This window comes from Caenorhabditis briggsae, assembly GCF_000004555.2.
Source record: "Caenorhabditis briggsae complete genome, chrIV, whole genome shotgun sequence".
In the NCBI taxonomy this organism is placed as follows: domain Eukaryota; kingdom Metazoa; phylum Nematoda; class Chromadorea; order Rhabditida; family Rhabditidae; genus Caenorhabditis; species Caenorhabditis briggsae.
In genome coordinates, this window is record NC_013487.2 from 3,285,381 (window position 1) to 3,299,235 (window position 13,855).

The following is a 13,855-nucleotide window of genomic DNA, read 5'->3' on the forward strand; positions in this document are numbered from 1 at the left end:
AAAAATATAAGGAAAAAAAAAGAAAAATAAATTATTGGGAATCCTCCTCCTCCTCTGGCACCTCCTCCTCTGCCATGTCCGCTCTCATGGCGGTCGTGGCCGCTGGCGTTGGCGGTCGGCCCTTCAAAACCGCGCTCTCCGGGTCTGTCAAAAAGCGAATGAGTCGTACAATAATATCATGATACTCCGGGTCGTCCGCCTCGTACTCCTCCACATAATCCGCTTCTGCACCAACTAGAAGGTCGCAATGTTCCACTCCGTACGTATTACGATCCCTCATTAGACAAAAAAGTGGAATTTCAAATGGTCGGGGGAAAACGCTTATCTGGCCGTTCTTCACCAGAAGCTCGATAATTGGATTCAGAAATGCCACACATGCGTAGAAATCCGGTTCATCTTGAATAATGGTTCCGCAGACGAAGGCACCGTACTGCTGGCCGAATAGCACGACATAGTCTTCGTCAAGACGTGGATGCTCGCGGAGCACTTGCTTCACAGCTTTATGAACGTCTTTTGCCTGTTGTCCAGTGTTTTGACGCTTCATGTACTGTAGGTCGGCGCCGGAGGGTATGGGCTTACGGTAGTTGACGACGAGAACGCACATCCCGGCGTTGACCATTGTGCAGAGGAGCGGTTCGACGGATCTGGAAAAACATATGGGTTTGCTGGAAATCAGACATTGGATTGGTCCATTTTTGGGCCGTTTCTGGGGCGTTTCAGGCAGAAACGGACCAATAGCGGATCAAAAACGAACGGGCTGTATCTGGTCTCTTTGAATCCGTTTTTGGGTCGTTTTTGGGTCCTAAACGACCTTTAAACGGGTCAAAAACGGCCCAAAAAACGAATCAAGAAACGGACCAAGAATGACAGCTTGTTTCAGGTCCGTTTTTGGCCCGTTTGTGGGCCGCGTTTGGTCCGTTTGCGGGCCGCTTTTGGTCCGTTTTTGGGCAGTTTTTGGGCCGGTTTTGATCCGTTTCTGGGGCGTTTCAGACAGAAGGCCCAGCGACAGATTTGGTCCGTTTTCGGGCTGTTTTCAAGCCATTTTTGGCCAAGTCACAAGACAGGGCTATCGAAAAGAGGGCCGCGGTTTCAACCATCTAGATTTGGGCCATACACCAAATCTAGATGCTTGAATTTTCAATTTTTTAAAGGTCCGGAAGGAAAAAAACCATTTGGGCAGTTTCTGGTCCGGCTTGGCTCATTTTCGACCTCTTATAAACTACTCACACAATCGTCATATTGTGATCCCAACCAGCGTGCGGCACCACCACCAATGGGAGCTTCTGTCCAGGCATAAAACTCTCGGGACACATGTAAAGGATGCCCGAGTAGCCACCATCGAAATGAATCGTTTTCACTTCGAAATTGTAGATTTCATCGCGTTCCGGTCGTTGGGAAGTGACCAAACGCGCTTGGTATGTCTCTTCTGGTCCTGAAAATGGGATTTTTTTGCGTTTTTTGGCGATTTTTCCAAAAATATCGTTTTAAAAACGGACTAAAATCTGTGGGCCGTCTTTGACTTGCCGTTAGGTCGTTTCTGGTCGTTTTTGGATCATTGCTATCCGTTTTTGATCTGTTTCTGAACTGGTATTGGTTGGTTTCATAAAGCGGTCTTGAAACCGTGCAAAACCTGCCCAGAAACGGCTCAAAAACAGACGAATAGAAAATGAGTCCAACATCGATCCCAAATCGGCCGAAAATGAGCTAAAAACGGACCAAAAACGGACTAATAACACAGTGGCCAGAAAGGGAAATCCAGATACCAGAAACTCAATGACAAGTCAAAAACATCCCAAAAAGCGACTCGTAGACCAGACGGGCAGAAAGTTAGTCAAAAATCATCAGCCTAATGTGGACCAAGAATGAGCCAATGACAGGCAAAAGACCGTCGTTTTTGGTCCGTTTATGATCCGTTCCTGGCGGAGTTTTGCCTAAAACGCACTAAAAACGGACCAAAAGTGGCTCAACCACAGATAAAAAAAAGGCCTCGAAATAGGTAAAAAAAGACCGAAAACAGCCAAAAAATAAGTCATAAACGGACCTAAAACGGACCGGAACGGGCCAAATCTGTTGTTGGGCCGTTTTTAAAACGTTTTCGGGTCATTTAACCAAGAACGGGACAAAAATATTTTAAAAATAGGTCGAACGGACCAAAAGCGGCTCAAAAACGTTTCGTCATTTTTTGAGCCGTTATTGGCTTGTCAGTGGCCCATTTCTGGTCCGTTTGTAGGTCGTTTTCGGGTCGTTGAATAAACGTACCAAAAACTATCTAAAAATGGACCAAAACGGGCCGAAGGTAAAAAATGGGTCCGAAAGCAGCCCAGAAACGACTGTCAAACGGACCAAACGCGACTTTAAAACAGAACAGCCCAGAAATGGCTCAAAATTGGACCAAAAACGGCATAAAACCTTACCACTTGTCTGAGTCGATGCGATATCCGAAATCCATAAACGAGAGAAACTATTCGCCGAGACCGTCTCAAAAAGTATCTCATCGTTTTGAACGTCGAGAATCAGTGCTGGCCGTGGGAAATTGAATCTGCTGACTTTCAGAGTGTCAGTACACAATGACAAGTTGACCAACTCGGTTTGATGGTTTGCGTTGAATATGATGCTTTTGCTGCCGTTTGCCCACGGTCTCTCGGGTACACTCCAGATGCGATATTCGCCAAGGGAGATGACTTCGTGTTGGAAGGTGACGGCGGCGCGCACGAATGGCCACATGAACTGAAATCGACATTTCGAAAAGTGTCAGATTTTGATAATCACGGCCTAAAATCACGGCCTAAAATCACATTGGAATCAATGTCCAGTTCAAACATTTGCAAATTTTCGAAAATTTTCAAAATTGTCCAACTTTTGATAAAAATTGTTATGACGACCTGAAATCACATTGGTATCAATATTCAGTTCAAAAATTTGTAAGATTTCGAAAAATCCTATTTTGAAATTTTTCGAAATATTCGAAAAAAAAATCAAATTCTTAATTTTCGAAATTTCGCAAAATTTCGAGCTTGATATCGATTCTAGAGTGATTTCAGGTCGTCATATCAATTTTTATCAAAACTGGACAAGTTTGAAAATTTTCGAAAATTTCCAAAAAAAAAAATCAAAACCTCAATTTTTAAAATTCTGCTAATTTTCGAACTGGATACTATTTCTAATGTGATTTCAGGTCGTCATATCAATTTTTATCGCAGTCCGACGATTTTGAAAATTTTCGAAAAAAATTCAAAAATTCCAAAAAAATCAATTCGCAGTTTTCGAAAATTTGCAAATTTTTGAGCTGGATATTATTCCTAGTGTGATTTCAGGTCGTGATATCAATTTTTATCAGAATCCGACAATTTTGAAAAATTTCGAAAAACATCGAAATTTTCAAAAAATCAAAATCGTAGTTTTCGAAATTTTGCGAAATTTCCAAAAAAAAATCGAAATCTCAATTTTCAAATTTTTGCAAATTTTCGAGTTGGATATTAATTATCATGTAATTTCAGATCGTGATATCAATTTTCATCGCGATCGGGCTATTTTGAAAATTTTCGAAAATTTTCAAAAATCAAAAAATTTAAATCGTATTTTTCGAAATTTTTTGTGATTTTCCGAGGTGGAATGTAAATCTGATGTGATTTCAAGTCGTTATATCAATTTTTATCGCAATCGGACGATTTTGAAAACATTCGAAAAAATTCGAAAATTAAAAAAAAGCCAAACTCTCAATTTTGGAAATTTTGCTGATTTTCGAGCTGAATATTGATAACAATGTCGTTTCAGGTCGTGATATCAATTTTTATCAGAATCAGACGATTTTGAAAATTTTCCAAAAAAAAACGACTCACCAACACAACCGAGAAGCTAATGGTAGGTCTGTAGGGAAGGAACACAGCCAACTTCTTGTCATCGGGTGAGAATGACATACCAATTGGCATTTGCATCTTCGCGAATATCTTATTGACATACAACTCCCCGAATCGATGCCAATACAAATCCCCATCACTGTGGAATATGATTCCTTTCGAGTCCGGCGTCCAAAGAACCACATTGATCTGTCTGGTGCATACTGATTCATCTGTTATCACTGCCGTTTTCTGGGTTTCGAAATCGTAGATTCCTATCACGAATTGTCGTTCTTTTCCGCATTTCGTCCGTTTTTGTTTCTCGTTTGGTTGCGCGAAATACAAGAATTTACGGTTGTTGGCTGGTGAGAAATCGAAATGGCGGTGGGGATCTGGAAATGTTGATATTGCTCATGCGCCTTTGATTACTGTAGAGCCCCTGTTTTCTTATTCTGACTAACAATTTGATTAAAGATGGTTTTCCAGCAGTTCTTCAAGAAAATTTCAAAATGATTTCTTGGGTTTTTTTTTGAAACAAGTCAAAAATTTTTTTTTCCAAAATTAATAAAAATCTGAATGGAATTTTTTTTAAAGGTTTTGACACACTTTGAGATTTCCAGCAAGATCAGAAAAAAAAGCAGAAAACAAATCGGGAAAAGAGGAATCGAACTAACCCTTGTCAGTTACCACCATCCCTGTTCACCACTACACCACACTCGCTGTTCCTCACTGCTTCCACAATTTGTATAAGAAAAGGGGAGATCGCGCTCACGCTTTTAATGCTTTAACAGAGGTGGAATTTCAGACGCGTTTTTTCAGCTTCTAGGTACCGAGGGGCACGAAAAAAAGTCGTCTCGTTATTGACCATGTCCGAAAGTATACGTGTACCAATTTTCAAGAAATTCTCAACCACTGTCTGAAAACACTTCCCTTGTAAGAGGCACTGCAATTACAGGGGCCCTTCTAATGCAGGGTATACAGTTATAATCGAATTTGCTATACAAAAACAGTTGGGAACACCGTTAAGTCTTCTTTAAGGACCCATGCGCATTTGATAATCAAATTTCGGGCTACAGTAACCAAAGGTTGATTACTATAGCACAAAATCTCGAAATTTCAAGGTTACATGAGCCTTTGACTACTGTAAGCAGCCTAATTTTTCGAACTTGTATGGCCAATTTTTGGTCGTTTTTCTGAATTAAAAGAGGCCAGACACCAAAAAAAAAGCTTTCCTGATATTTTGCATAGAGAACCCCCATGAGGGGTTGAACTCATGACAGGCAGCTCAGGGGTATAGCGCCGCTACCGGCTGAGCTACGGGGGGCGCGAAGGCGCCTGACGACCGATGGTCTACATAAGCGCGGCGCGATTTCGTCCCCCGAACTGTCCCCCGAAATTTTTGCTGTCTCGCCTCCTTTAAGGAACTTTGAAAAATCGAATTTTCTGTACCAGAAAAGTTGAAAACATGCGCCTTTGATAATCAACTTTCGAGCTACAGTAATCCAAGTTGGATTACAGTTGCACAAAATTTTGAAAATTCAAGGTTCCATGCGCCTTTGATTACTGTAGAACGTTCAATTTTTCCGTATTATTTTCAGCTGTTTTTGACCGATTTTCGGCCAGTTCTTGGTCCGTTTTTGCGCCTTCGATAATCAAATTTTGGGCTACAGTAATCCTAGTTGGATTACTGTAGCCCAAAATTTCGAAATTTCAAGGTTATATGTACCTTTGATTACTGTAGATAACCAATTTTTTTGTTTATTTTAACTGATCTTCGGCCAGTTCTCGGTCCATTTTCGGTCCGTTTTCTGACCGTTTTTCACTTTTTTCTGAATTTCATGCGCCTTTGATTACTGTAGCTTTCCGTATTTCGAGTATATTTTTGGTCAATTTTTCGGCGATTTTCGTGATTTTTTTTTGGACCATTCATGGCAATTTTCGGACCGTTCTTTTGTCCGTTTTTTGGCAGATTTTTCCGATGTTTTTTCTCTCTTTTCAGGGTTTCATGCGCTTTTGATTACTGTAGCTCAGTTCATTCTATATCCAAAAAATTAAATTTCATAAACCTTTGATTACTGTAGAAAGTCCAGGTTTTCCGTAATGTTTTCAGCCGTTTTTGACCTATTTTCGGCCAGTTCTTGGTCCATTTTTGGTCCTTCTTGACCATTTTTTCACTTTTTAAACTTTTTTCTGGATTTCATGCGCCTTTGATTACTGTAGTCTCAAGTTTGTCGAGCTTATTTTTGGTCATTTTTTCGACGAATTCCACTTATTTTAATCGACTTTTTGGCGATTTTCATCGAAAAAAAAACTATCAAAATCGTCGAAAAATTGAATTGTTTCTTTTTGAAAAATCGTTTAAAGGAGCATGTATGTAGCTAGAGATTACGGTGTTTTTCGATTTCGACTGCTTTTTCAGTGGGAAAAAAAGCCTGAAAACGGGCAACGATTGAGAAAAAAAAACAGTCAAAATGGGATTTTCCAGGTTACGGTAGTTTTCGTTTTGTGAATTTTATTGGATATTTTTAACCATTTTCACCCATTTTCCTCCAATTTTTCGGAAAATACCAAACCCCCCCCCCCCCCCAAAAAAAAAAAGCAAACCTTGCAAAATCACTGGTCCATGCAAGTGATTCCCGTCCAACACCAAGATCATAACTGCCTCGTGTCTCAGCATCGACTCTATCTGAATCACATCCTTCTCGTGTCCCATAGCAATCGATTCGGATAAGAATCCACATAATTCTGAGTCATCGGACACAAAATACGACGACATCTTCCAGTCTTTGTGATGTTCCTGTGTTAATTCCATCCATTGACGCCGTCGTTTCGACAGTAATCCACGTTGCATGTGTTGTTGGCGAAGGTGAGACGGGTCCTGGGTGTGCATCACCAGGGACACCTCCTGGGGTTCGTAGCCGGTGGGACTGACGATTCGGCCCGTCCGGATACGGCACTGATCGAGGTGATAGGTTATCGACATTCGCTGGAAAAAGCTATTTCGAAGGCTTAACATCAAAAAAATTGTCAAAAATACCATATTTGAGCATTTTTTGGGCAGTTTTGATTTCGAATGTCGAAAACCTACCAAAAATGGTCAGAAATGCTCAAAATTGCTTAAAAATAGTTTAACATGCTTTAAAATGGTAAAACTGCCGAAAAACGCAAAAAATGCTGAATATTTGGATGTTTTTTGAGCTCGCCTATAGGTATTTTTAGTGTAAATTGAGTGCTGAAAATGCAATTTAAAGGCGCATAGTCGAAAATTCATTTATCGAAAATATGATTTTTTTAACGAAAAACTCGAGAGCAAAACTGAACCTCAATTTAAAAAAGCTGAATCTCAACAAAAAAAAAAAAAACTGAACCTCAACAAAACTGAACCTCAATTTGGCTGAAAAAATGTCAAAAATCGCATTTTTTTTTCGAATTTTTCAAAATTTTCGAAAAATCGCAATTTCGAAAAAAACCCACTTTCTCTTTCGGCATTTTTTGTCAACTTTTCTCAGCTTTCTTAGATATACGAATACGAATTTTTAGGTGTTTCTCTCGCTATTCGATTTAACCCCGAGTCTCGGTTACCGAGACGATGGCCGAGTTTTCGGCGGTTCCTAGGCCAGTGCGTTGTTTTGTTTTTGGAATTCGGTCAGTTGGCTGTAACTAGAAAATAGCGGGAAATTCGAATTGAACATCTAAATTTTCAGCAGAAATAGTAAAAATTTCGGTCAAAAATCCGGAAAATTTCAGCAGAATTATTGGAATCTCACTCAAAATTTTTGATTAGAATTTTCGAATTTCAAAATGAAATATTTACTAAAATCTCAGAAAATTTTGAAAAAAAACCAAAAAATTGCCCAGAATTTCAGCCAAAAATAACCAGTTTTCAGCTCAAAATTTTGAAATTCCAACGAAAAAAAGTTTTTGAAGTTTGAGAAAATGTCAATTTTTCAAATCGAAATTTGTGATTTTTTAACCGAATTTTCGAAGAATTCTTTTTCAATTTTGACAATTTTCGGCATTTTTAACACAATTCTCAGCTATCAAAATAAACGACGCAAACGATGAAAACAGTGAAAATTGACCCAAAAAACGTAAAATTTTTCCGAATAAATACTTATTTTTCACCAATATATAGAATTTTTACAACTGGAAAAAATACATATACAAATTACCGGAGAAAAGTGTATAAATTACCAGGGAAACGGGAGAAAGAGGATACTGCTAAGTGAATAAATATGGAAATTTACATTTTCAGCAGGAAGAAGAAAAATAATGATAGAGAATTTTAGTCAGAAACAAGACTTCAACGGGAATGAAATAAGTTATTTGGAGAGCGATTTCTCGAACCAACGGACCATGTTGATTGCGTAGTCGGCTTCAATGTTGACCTCATCCAATGGATGGTTCGATGGTGGATACGAGAGAACTCTGAAAGTAAGAGAATCGATTTTAGGAGGGAAATTTGAATTTTTGAGAATTTTAAAAAATCAGAATCTTTCAGAATCTCAAAATTCCAAAAAACCCGTGTTTTCAAAAATCTTCAAAATGTCGAAAAAAACAGAATCTTAGAATTTCAAAGTCCCAGATTCTGATCTTTTTTCGGGATTCTGAAGAATTCTGAGATTTTAAGATTTTCAGAATCGCAGCTTTCTAGCAATTTAGAATTAAACTGAAAACTCGAAATTTCAGAAATTCGGAATCTCTAAATTACCAACTTTCAGGATTTTCAGAATCCGTCAGATTCTCAAATTTCAAGATCTCGGTTTTCAGAATTTTATTTTTTTTCCAGATTATCCAAATTCTTCGAAATCCTTGAAATCTCCAAAAACACCAGAATCAGTCAGAATCTCATAGAGCTCTCCAAAATCTGGATTTTTTTTCAAAATTTCAGATTATTTCAGCATTTCAAGAATCTCAAAATCTCTAAATCTAGAAACCCTCGAAATCTCAAAATTCCAAAAAATACATATTTTTAAGAATTCTCGAAATCTCGAAAAACTCCAGAACCATTCAGAATCCTTCAAATCTCGAAATTTCAGAATTCCGAAATCTGAAAACTCCAGAATCTCAGAATTTCGGATTTTTTTCGAATTTTTATGATCTTTCAGAATTCTTCAGAATCTCAGAATTCCAGAATCTTGGAACTTTTCAGAATCTAAATATTTCAGAATTTCAGTTATTCACAAATTTCAAAAACCCCTCACTTCGCCGGCACCCCACGAGCCTTCAACGATCGAATGAAGGCGCGACAGTGTGGAACGACACGCAGATCCTTCTCTCCAATCAACAACAAATACGGTGTCACCGCCTTCTCAACATGAGCAATCGGCGAGGCATTGAACATTGCCTCTCGTTGTTCCTGGGTTGTTGTCTTTGTCCAATCAGCCAATTCTCCAGTTCCCTCGTAGAAACACCATTCGGGAATATCAGTGATATCGTGCATCGTGGAAATGTTGACAACTGGATTCAGGGCGACGCATGACTTGTAGAATCCAGGATACTGTCCAATGAGATGAGAGACCATGAAGCCACCGTACGAGCCACCGAACAGCACGCATTTGTCACCAGAGATACGGGGATTCTTCTCCAGGACAGTGAGGACGGCATTCTGGAAAAAATACATACCGTAAAACTGACGGCTTCTGAATTCCGAAAACGTGCTTTTTTGAAACTTTCCCATTAGTCAACTCTCTTTTTCACGCGATTTCCGACATTTCGATACCCATATCGACCTAGTTTGGTGACAATTTGATTTTTGACGTCTTCTGAATTCAGAATTCAAAGTTTCCCGAATTAGGGTAATACGGGTATCAAAACGTCGGAAATCGCGTGGAAAAGACAGTTGACGACGCGAAAATTGCTATTTTCAGCCTAAACGGTCTGAAACGTCTGAAAACTAAACTTTCAAAATCCGATTTCTAGACTTTTCTTCATTTCAGCTCAAATTTCAGCCAAAACTCACATGAACTTGTTTCGCATCGATATCTCCACATTTTCCAGCCAAATCCCTAATGAAATCGTCTCCAAACCCGACAGATCCAGTGAAATTAATCTGAAGCACCGCGAATCCCGAATTCAACAACGTCGTCAAATCTCTCCGTGGCCACACCGCCCAAGAAGCTCCATGCGGTCCTCCGTGCGGATTCACAACCAACGGAAGGTTCTGTCCCTCGTTAGGCACATTCAGAATGCCCTCATAGGTCTGTCCATCGTGCTCGAATTCCAGAATCTCCGATGAGAATTCGAATAGATGACGTCGAGAGGTTAGATTCTTTCCCTCGTCGATGCGCACCCAAACCATTGAATCGGCTTTGGAAGGTTCTGGAAGACGTCCCAAGAGCACATTCGGCGGGCGGTTGGGGGCAGAAACAATGGCGAGAATCTCATCGTCAAAGACATCGAGAAGGGTGAAGGATCCCAAGAAATTGGCATTATTGCTTAGCTTTTCAATTTCTCCGTTGCTGACGTTTACTGAAATGAGCTCTAGCTTGGAGCACCATGCTACCGACAAGATAAGACGTTTGGAGTCGCTGGACCAGGATCTGGAGACAGTTTGTGGGAAACTGAAGCCCTGGAATTCAGAAGCTGCCCGTTTTTCAGTCACAATCGGGACCACAGTTCGTTTTGGGATGTCTTGGGGCTTCTTAGCCACGTCAATCGGCCATTCCACAGCTATCATCTCCAGGACGGCTTGATGTGGTCCATCAGCGGCTCTCTGGAACCAGACCAGCGTCTTGCCATCTGGTGAAAATTGGATTTCCTCGGCGGCCACCTCTCCTTCGCTGATTTGAGTCAATTCTCCGGATTTGATGTCATAGTAATAGACGTGGCCGGCGCGGTTGTTACAGTAGATTCGGCCCAACCGCGGCTTGGTTTCCGAGCCGTCTAGGCCAAAGAAGACGATTCCAGTGTCGTCGGGAGCCCATTTCGCGTAGCATGGAGAGATGTGAGCGGGGATTTGATCGTAGACGGTGACGATGCCACTGGCGACGTCGGCGGTGCAGATGACTGGACGGCGGACGTCGACGTTCTGCTCGCCCCACGATTCGGTTAGCTCGTATTTTTTGCCCTGGAAATTGCCAATTGGGACATTGTGAAGCGGATTTTCGGGAGTTCTGGGGATGTCTATCTCCAATCTATACGTCTAAATTTCAGCTCAATTATCTCGGCTCCTTTGAAAGATCTCAATAATCTGTCAACTGATAAAATGTTCCTCATAGTATCAGTAACATTTTATCTGTTGACAGATTAATGAAATCTTTCAAAGGAGCCGAGATAATTGAACTCAAAGAGCAAGTACTAGAAAATTGTCAATTTCAAATTGGTATATTGGGAAGCGGATTTTTGGGTTTTTCGGGGTTCGGTAAATCTAGATTCCCGAATTTCCAGAACTTCAAATTTTTATAAATTTCTAAATTTTAGCAATTTTCGATTTTAAGATTGTGAGTGTGTCCTTACTTCTATTAACTCAATGAATGCTAAAGTTTGAGCTCAATTATCTCGGTTCCTATAAGAGATTTCAAGAATCTGTCAACTGATAAAATGTTCCTAATAGTATCAGTAACATTTTATCTGTTGACAGATTAATGAAATCTTTCAAAGGAGCCGAGATGATTGAGCTCAAAATGCAATTACTAGAGATGGCGTCTTTTCGAGCAGTAAAACGGTACATTTCCGATTAACACTGCTAACTTTGAGCTCAATTATCTCGGCTCCTGTAAGCTATATCGAAAATCTGCCAACTGATAAAATGCTGGTGACATTATGATAAACATTTTATCAGTTGAGAGATTTTTGATATCTTTCATAGGAATCGAGATAATTGAGCTCAAATTTAGCATTTCCAATTATTCAACTTACCACTTTGCTCTCAAAAACCTTGGTCTCATTATCCCACTCGATATCGGCATCAAAGTACTGCGCCGTCTTATTCAACCTCTCGGCCACATACATCACATGTCCTTCTCCATAACTAAAATGAAGACAGCTGAATGGTTGACATCCACCGCCATGAATCACTCCGTGCTTCTTTTGGGTCGTCAGGTCTGAGCAAAGCTCTTCGCAGTGCTCTTCCATATTGTAGATCTTCAGATATTGCTTCTTGTCGTCGCCGGTTCCAGTCGTCAAGAGTTGAGCAACACGGCGATTCGAGTGAGAGTACACTGAGCGTTGGTTTCTGCAAAAAAAAAAGGGGCGGAGCTTAAGCTTGAAAGTCCTTTTTTTTTTGGGTTCAAGGCTCTCAAAAAAGGGGCGGAGCTTAGATTTGAAAATCCTTATTTTTGGATTCCAAGCTTTTCAAAAAAGGGGCGGGCGGAGCTTAGCTTCGAAAATTCTTAGTTTTGGATTCCAAGGCTTTCAAAAAAGGGGCGGAGCTTAGAATCGAAAATTCTTTTTTCTGGATTCCAAGGCTCTCAAAAAAGGGGCGGAGCTTGAATTTTCTGAAATATCCAAAAAAGTTGCTCTTTTTTCGTCAATTCCAACCATCTTTTAGGATGTCAAAAGGGGCGGAGCTTAGGAATAAACTTGAAAATGTTGTATTTTCAGCGGTTTTCCGGTTTTTAGAGCTAACTTTGGGGTATCAAAAAGGGGCGGAACAAGGTAAAAATTTTGGGATTTTCAACATTTTTCAGTGATTTTTTCACTCAATTTTCTTCAAATTTCCCCCAAAAAGTGGGCGTGGCTTACTCATAATTGCACATTGGCATCGCCACGGAGCTCATCAGGTAGCGATCGGTGACTTCCGGTCCACGACTCCCAATGATGCTGACACGTTGCTGACGGGTCGCCTGATTCAGTGCCATCGCACGGTTGTCCCATGTTGTTGTCACCTTTAATTAGGGGGTAATTAGGGATAATTAGGGGTAATTATGGGTAATTATGGGTAATTAAGGGTAATTAAATGTGATTTTTCCGATTTTCTGGCTAAAATTCGACGATTTTCAGACATTTCACACGCAAAAAAGTTGATTTTTCAGACTTCAAAATTCTGAACATATGGTTTCTTTTGTAATTTTTTGGATTTTTGACCGATTTTTAGGTCATTTTAATCAATTTTTTTGGAATTTCTACCAATTTAAAGCTAAATTTCCACATATTTACTTCAATAATATCGCCATCTCCCTTAGTTTTATTGATTCTTCCTTGACTTGGAAGTGGAATTTGTGCCAAATCTCCATACAAATCCTTCAGTGTCAACAGAGCCTTCACATCGTATTCGGCAGCGCTTGTGGCTGTTGTAGTTGATGACATCCTTCGGAAGACGTGACGAAGAAGACGCTGCATTTTCGGAAAAATAATTAGAGAACAATTTGAAGGGAAACGGAGGAAATTGGAGGAAAAATTGCAAAATTTGGGAACAGAATAGGTTACAAATCCTGAAATTCGACCAATTTTGGGGACCATTTCAGGCCGATTTTGGACCATTTTAGACCATTTTTGGAACATTTTAGATCAATTTCGGATCATTTCAGGCCAATTCTGGATCAGTTTGGATTAATTCTGCACCATTTTAATCCAATTTTAGACCACTTTAGGTCGATTTTGGATCATTTTAGACAAATTTTTGATCATTTTAGGCCGATTCTCACTTGAAAATAAAATTTTTTCGAGTGGAAAATTGAAAATTTCCGTTGTGAAAATCGTTGTAAAAATAATTAAGAACATTATTAATCTTTTTTTGAGAGAAAATTTTGAAGATTTTTCTGTGTTTTTCAGTTAGAAACGTTGCGAAATTTTAAAAAATCCTTTTTTTTTTACAAAAAAAAGTTTAAGTTTTTGCTAAGAAAACCCGATTTTTCGGAAATTCAGTCTCCGAAAAAAGTAGAAAATGAGAGAAAGAAAAACGGGGAAACGAAATTTTGCAATAAAAATTTTATGAGCAAAAAAATACAAAAAAATTGCGAAATTTCTACATAAATGTATACTTTTTTTCGGCAAGAATTTTTGATTTTTAGCTGAAAATCCTAAATTTTTAGAGAAATACAATTCTAAAAAACAGAAAAAATCCGGGTGACAATACA

At 39.4% G+C, this 13,855-nt stretch overlaps 2 protein-coding genes across 2 annotated transcripts; both read right to left on the bottom strand.

The window, feature by feature from the left end:
• Window positions 1-31: 31 nt before the first annotated feature.
• On the bottom strand, window positions 32-6,819 carry Cbr-dpf-7 (the record flags this gene model as incomplete). The annotated part of the gene is made up of 5 exons (XM_045244960.1): window positions 32-644; window positions 1,228-1,432; window positions 2,415-2,727; window positions 3,840-4,228; window positions 6,441-6,819. 5 exons carry the CDS (start codon window positions 6,817-6,819, stop codon window positions 32-34), a joined length of 1,899 nt encoding a protein of 632 aa, XP_045094614.1.
• Window positions 6,820-8,158: 1,339 nt separating this feature from the next.
• On the bottom strand, window positions 8,159-13,118 carry Cbr-dpf-5 (the record flags this gene model as incomplete). Its single annotated transcript, XM_002632713.2, has 6 exons — window positions 8,159-8,264; window positions 9,041-9,444; window positions 9,799-10,905; window positions 11,697-12,012; window positions 12,522-12,664; window positions 12,936-13,118. The coding sequence occupies 6 exons, from the start codon at window positions 13,116-13,118 to the stop codon at window positions 8,159-8,161; spliced, it is 2,259 nt and encodes a 752-aa protein (XP_002632759.2).
• Window positions 13,119-13,855: the final 737 nt, after the last annotated feature.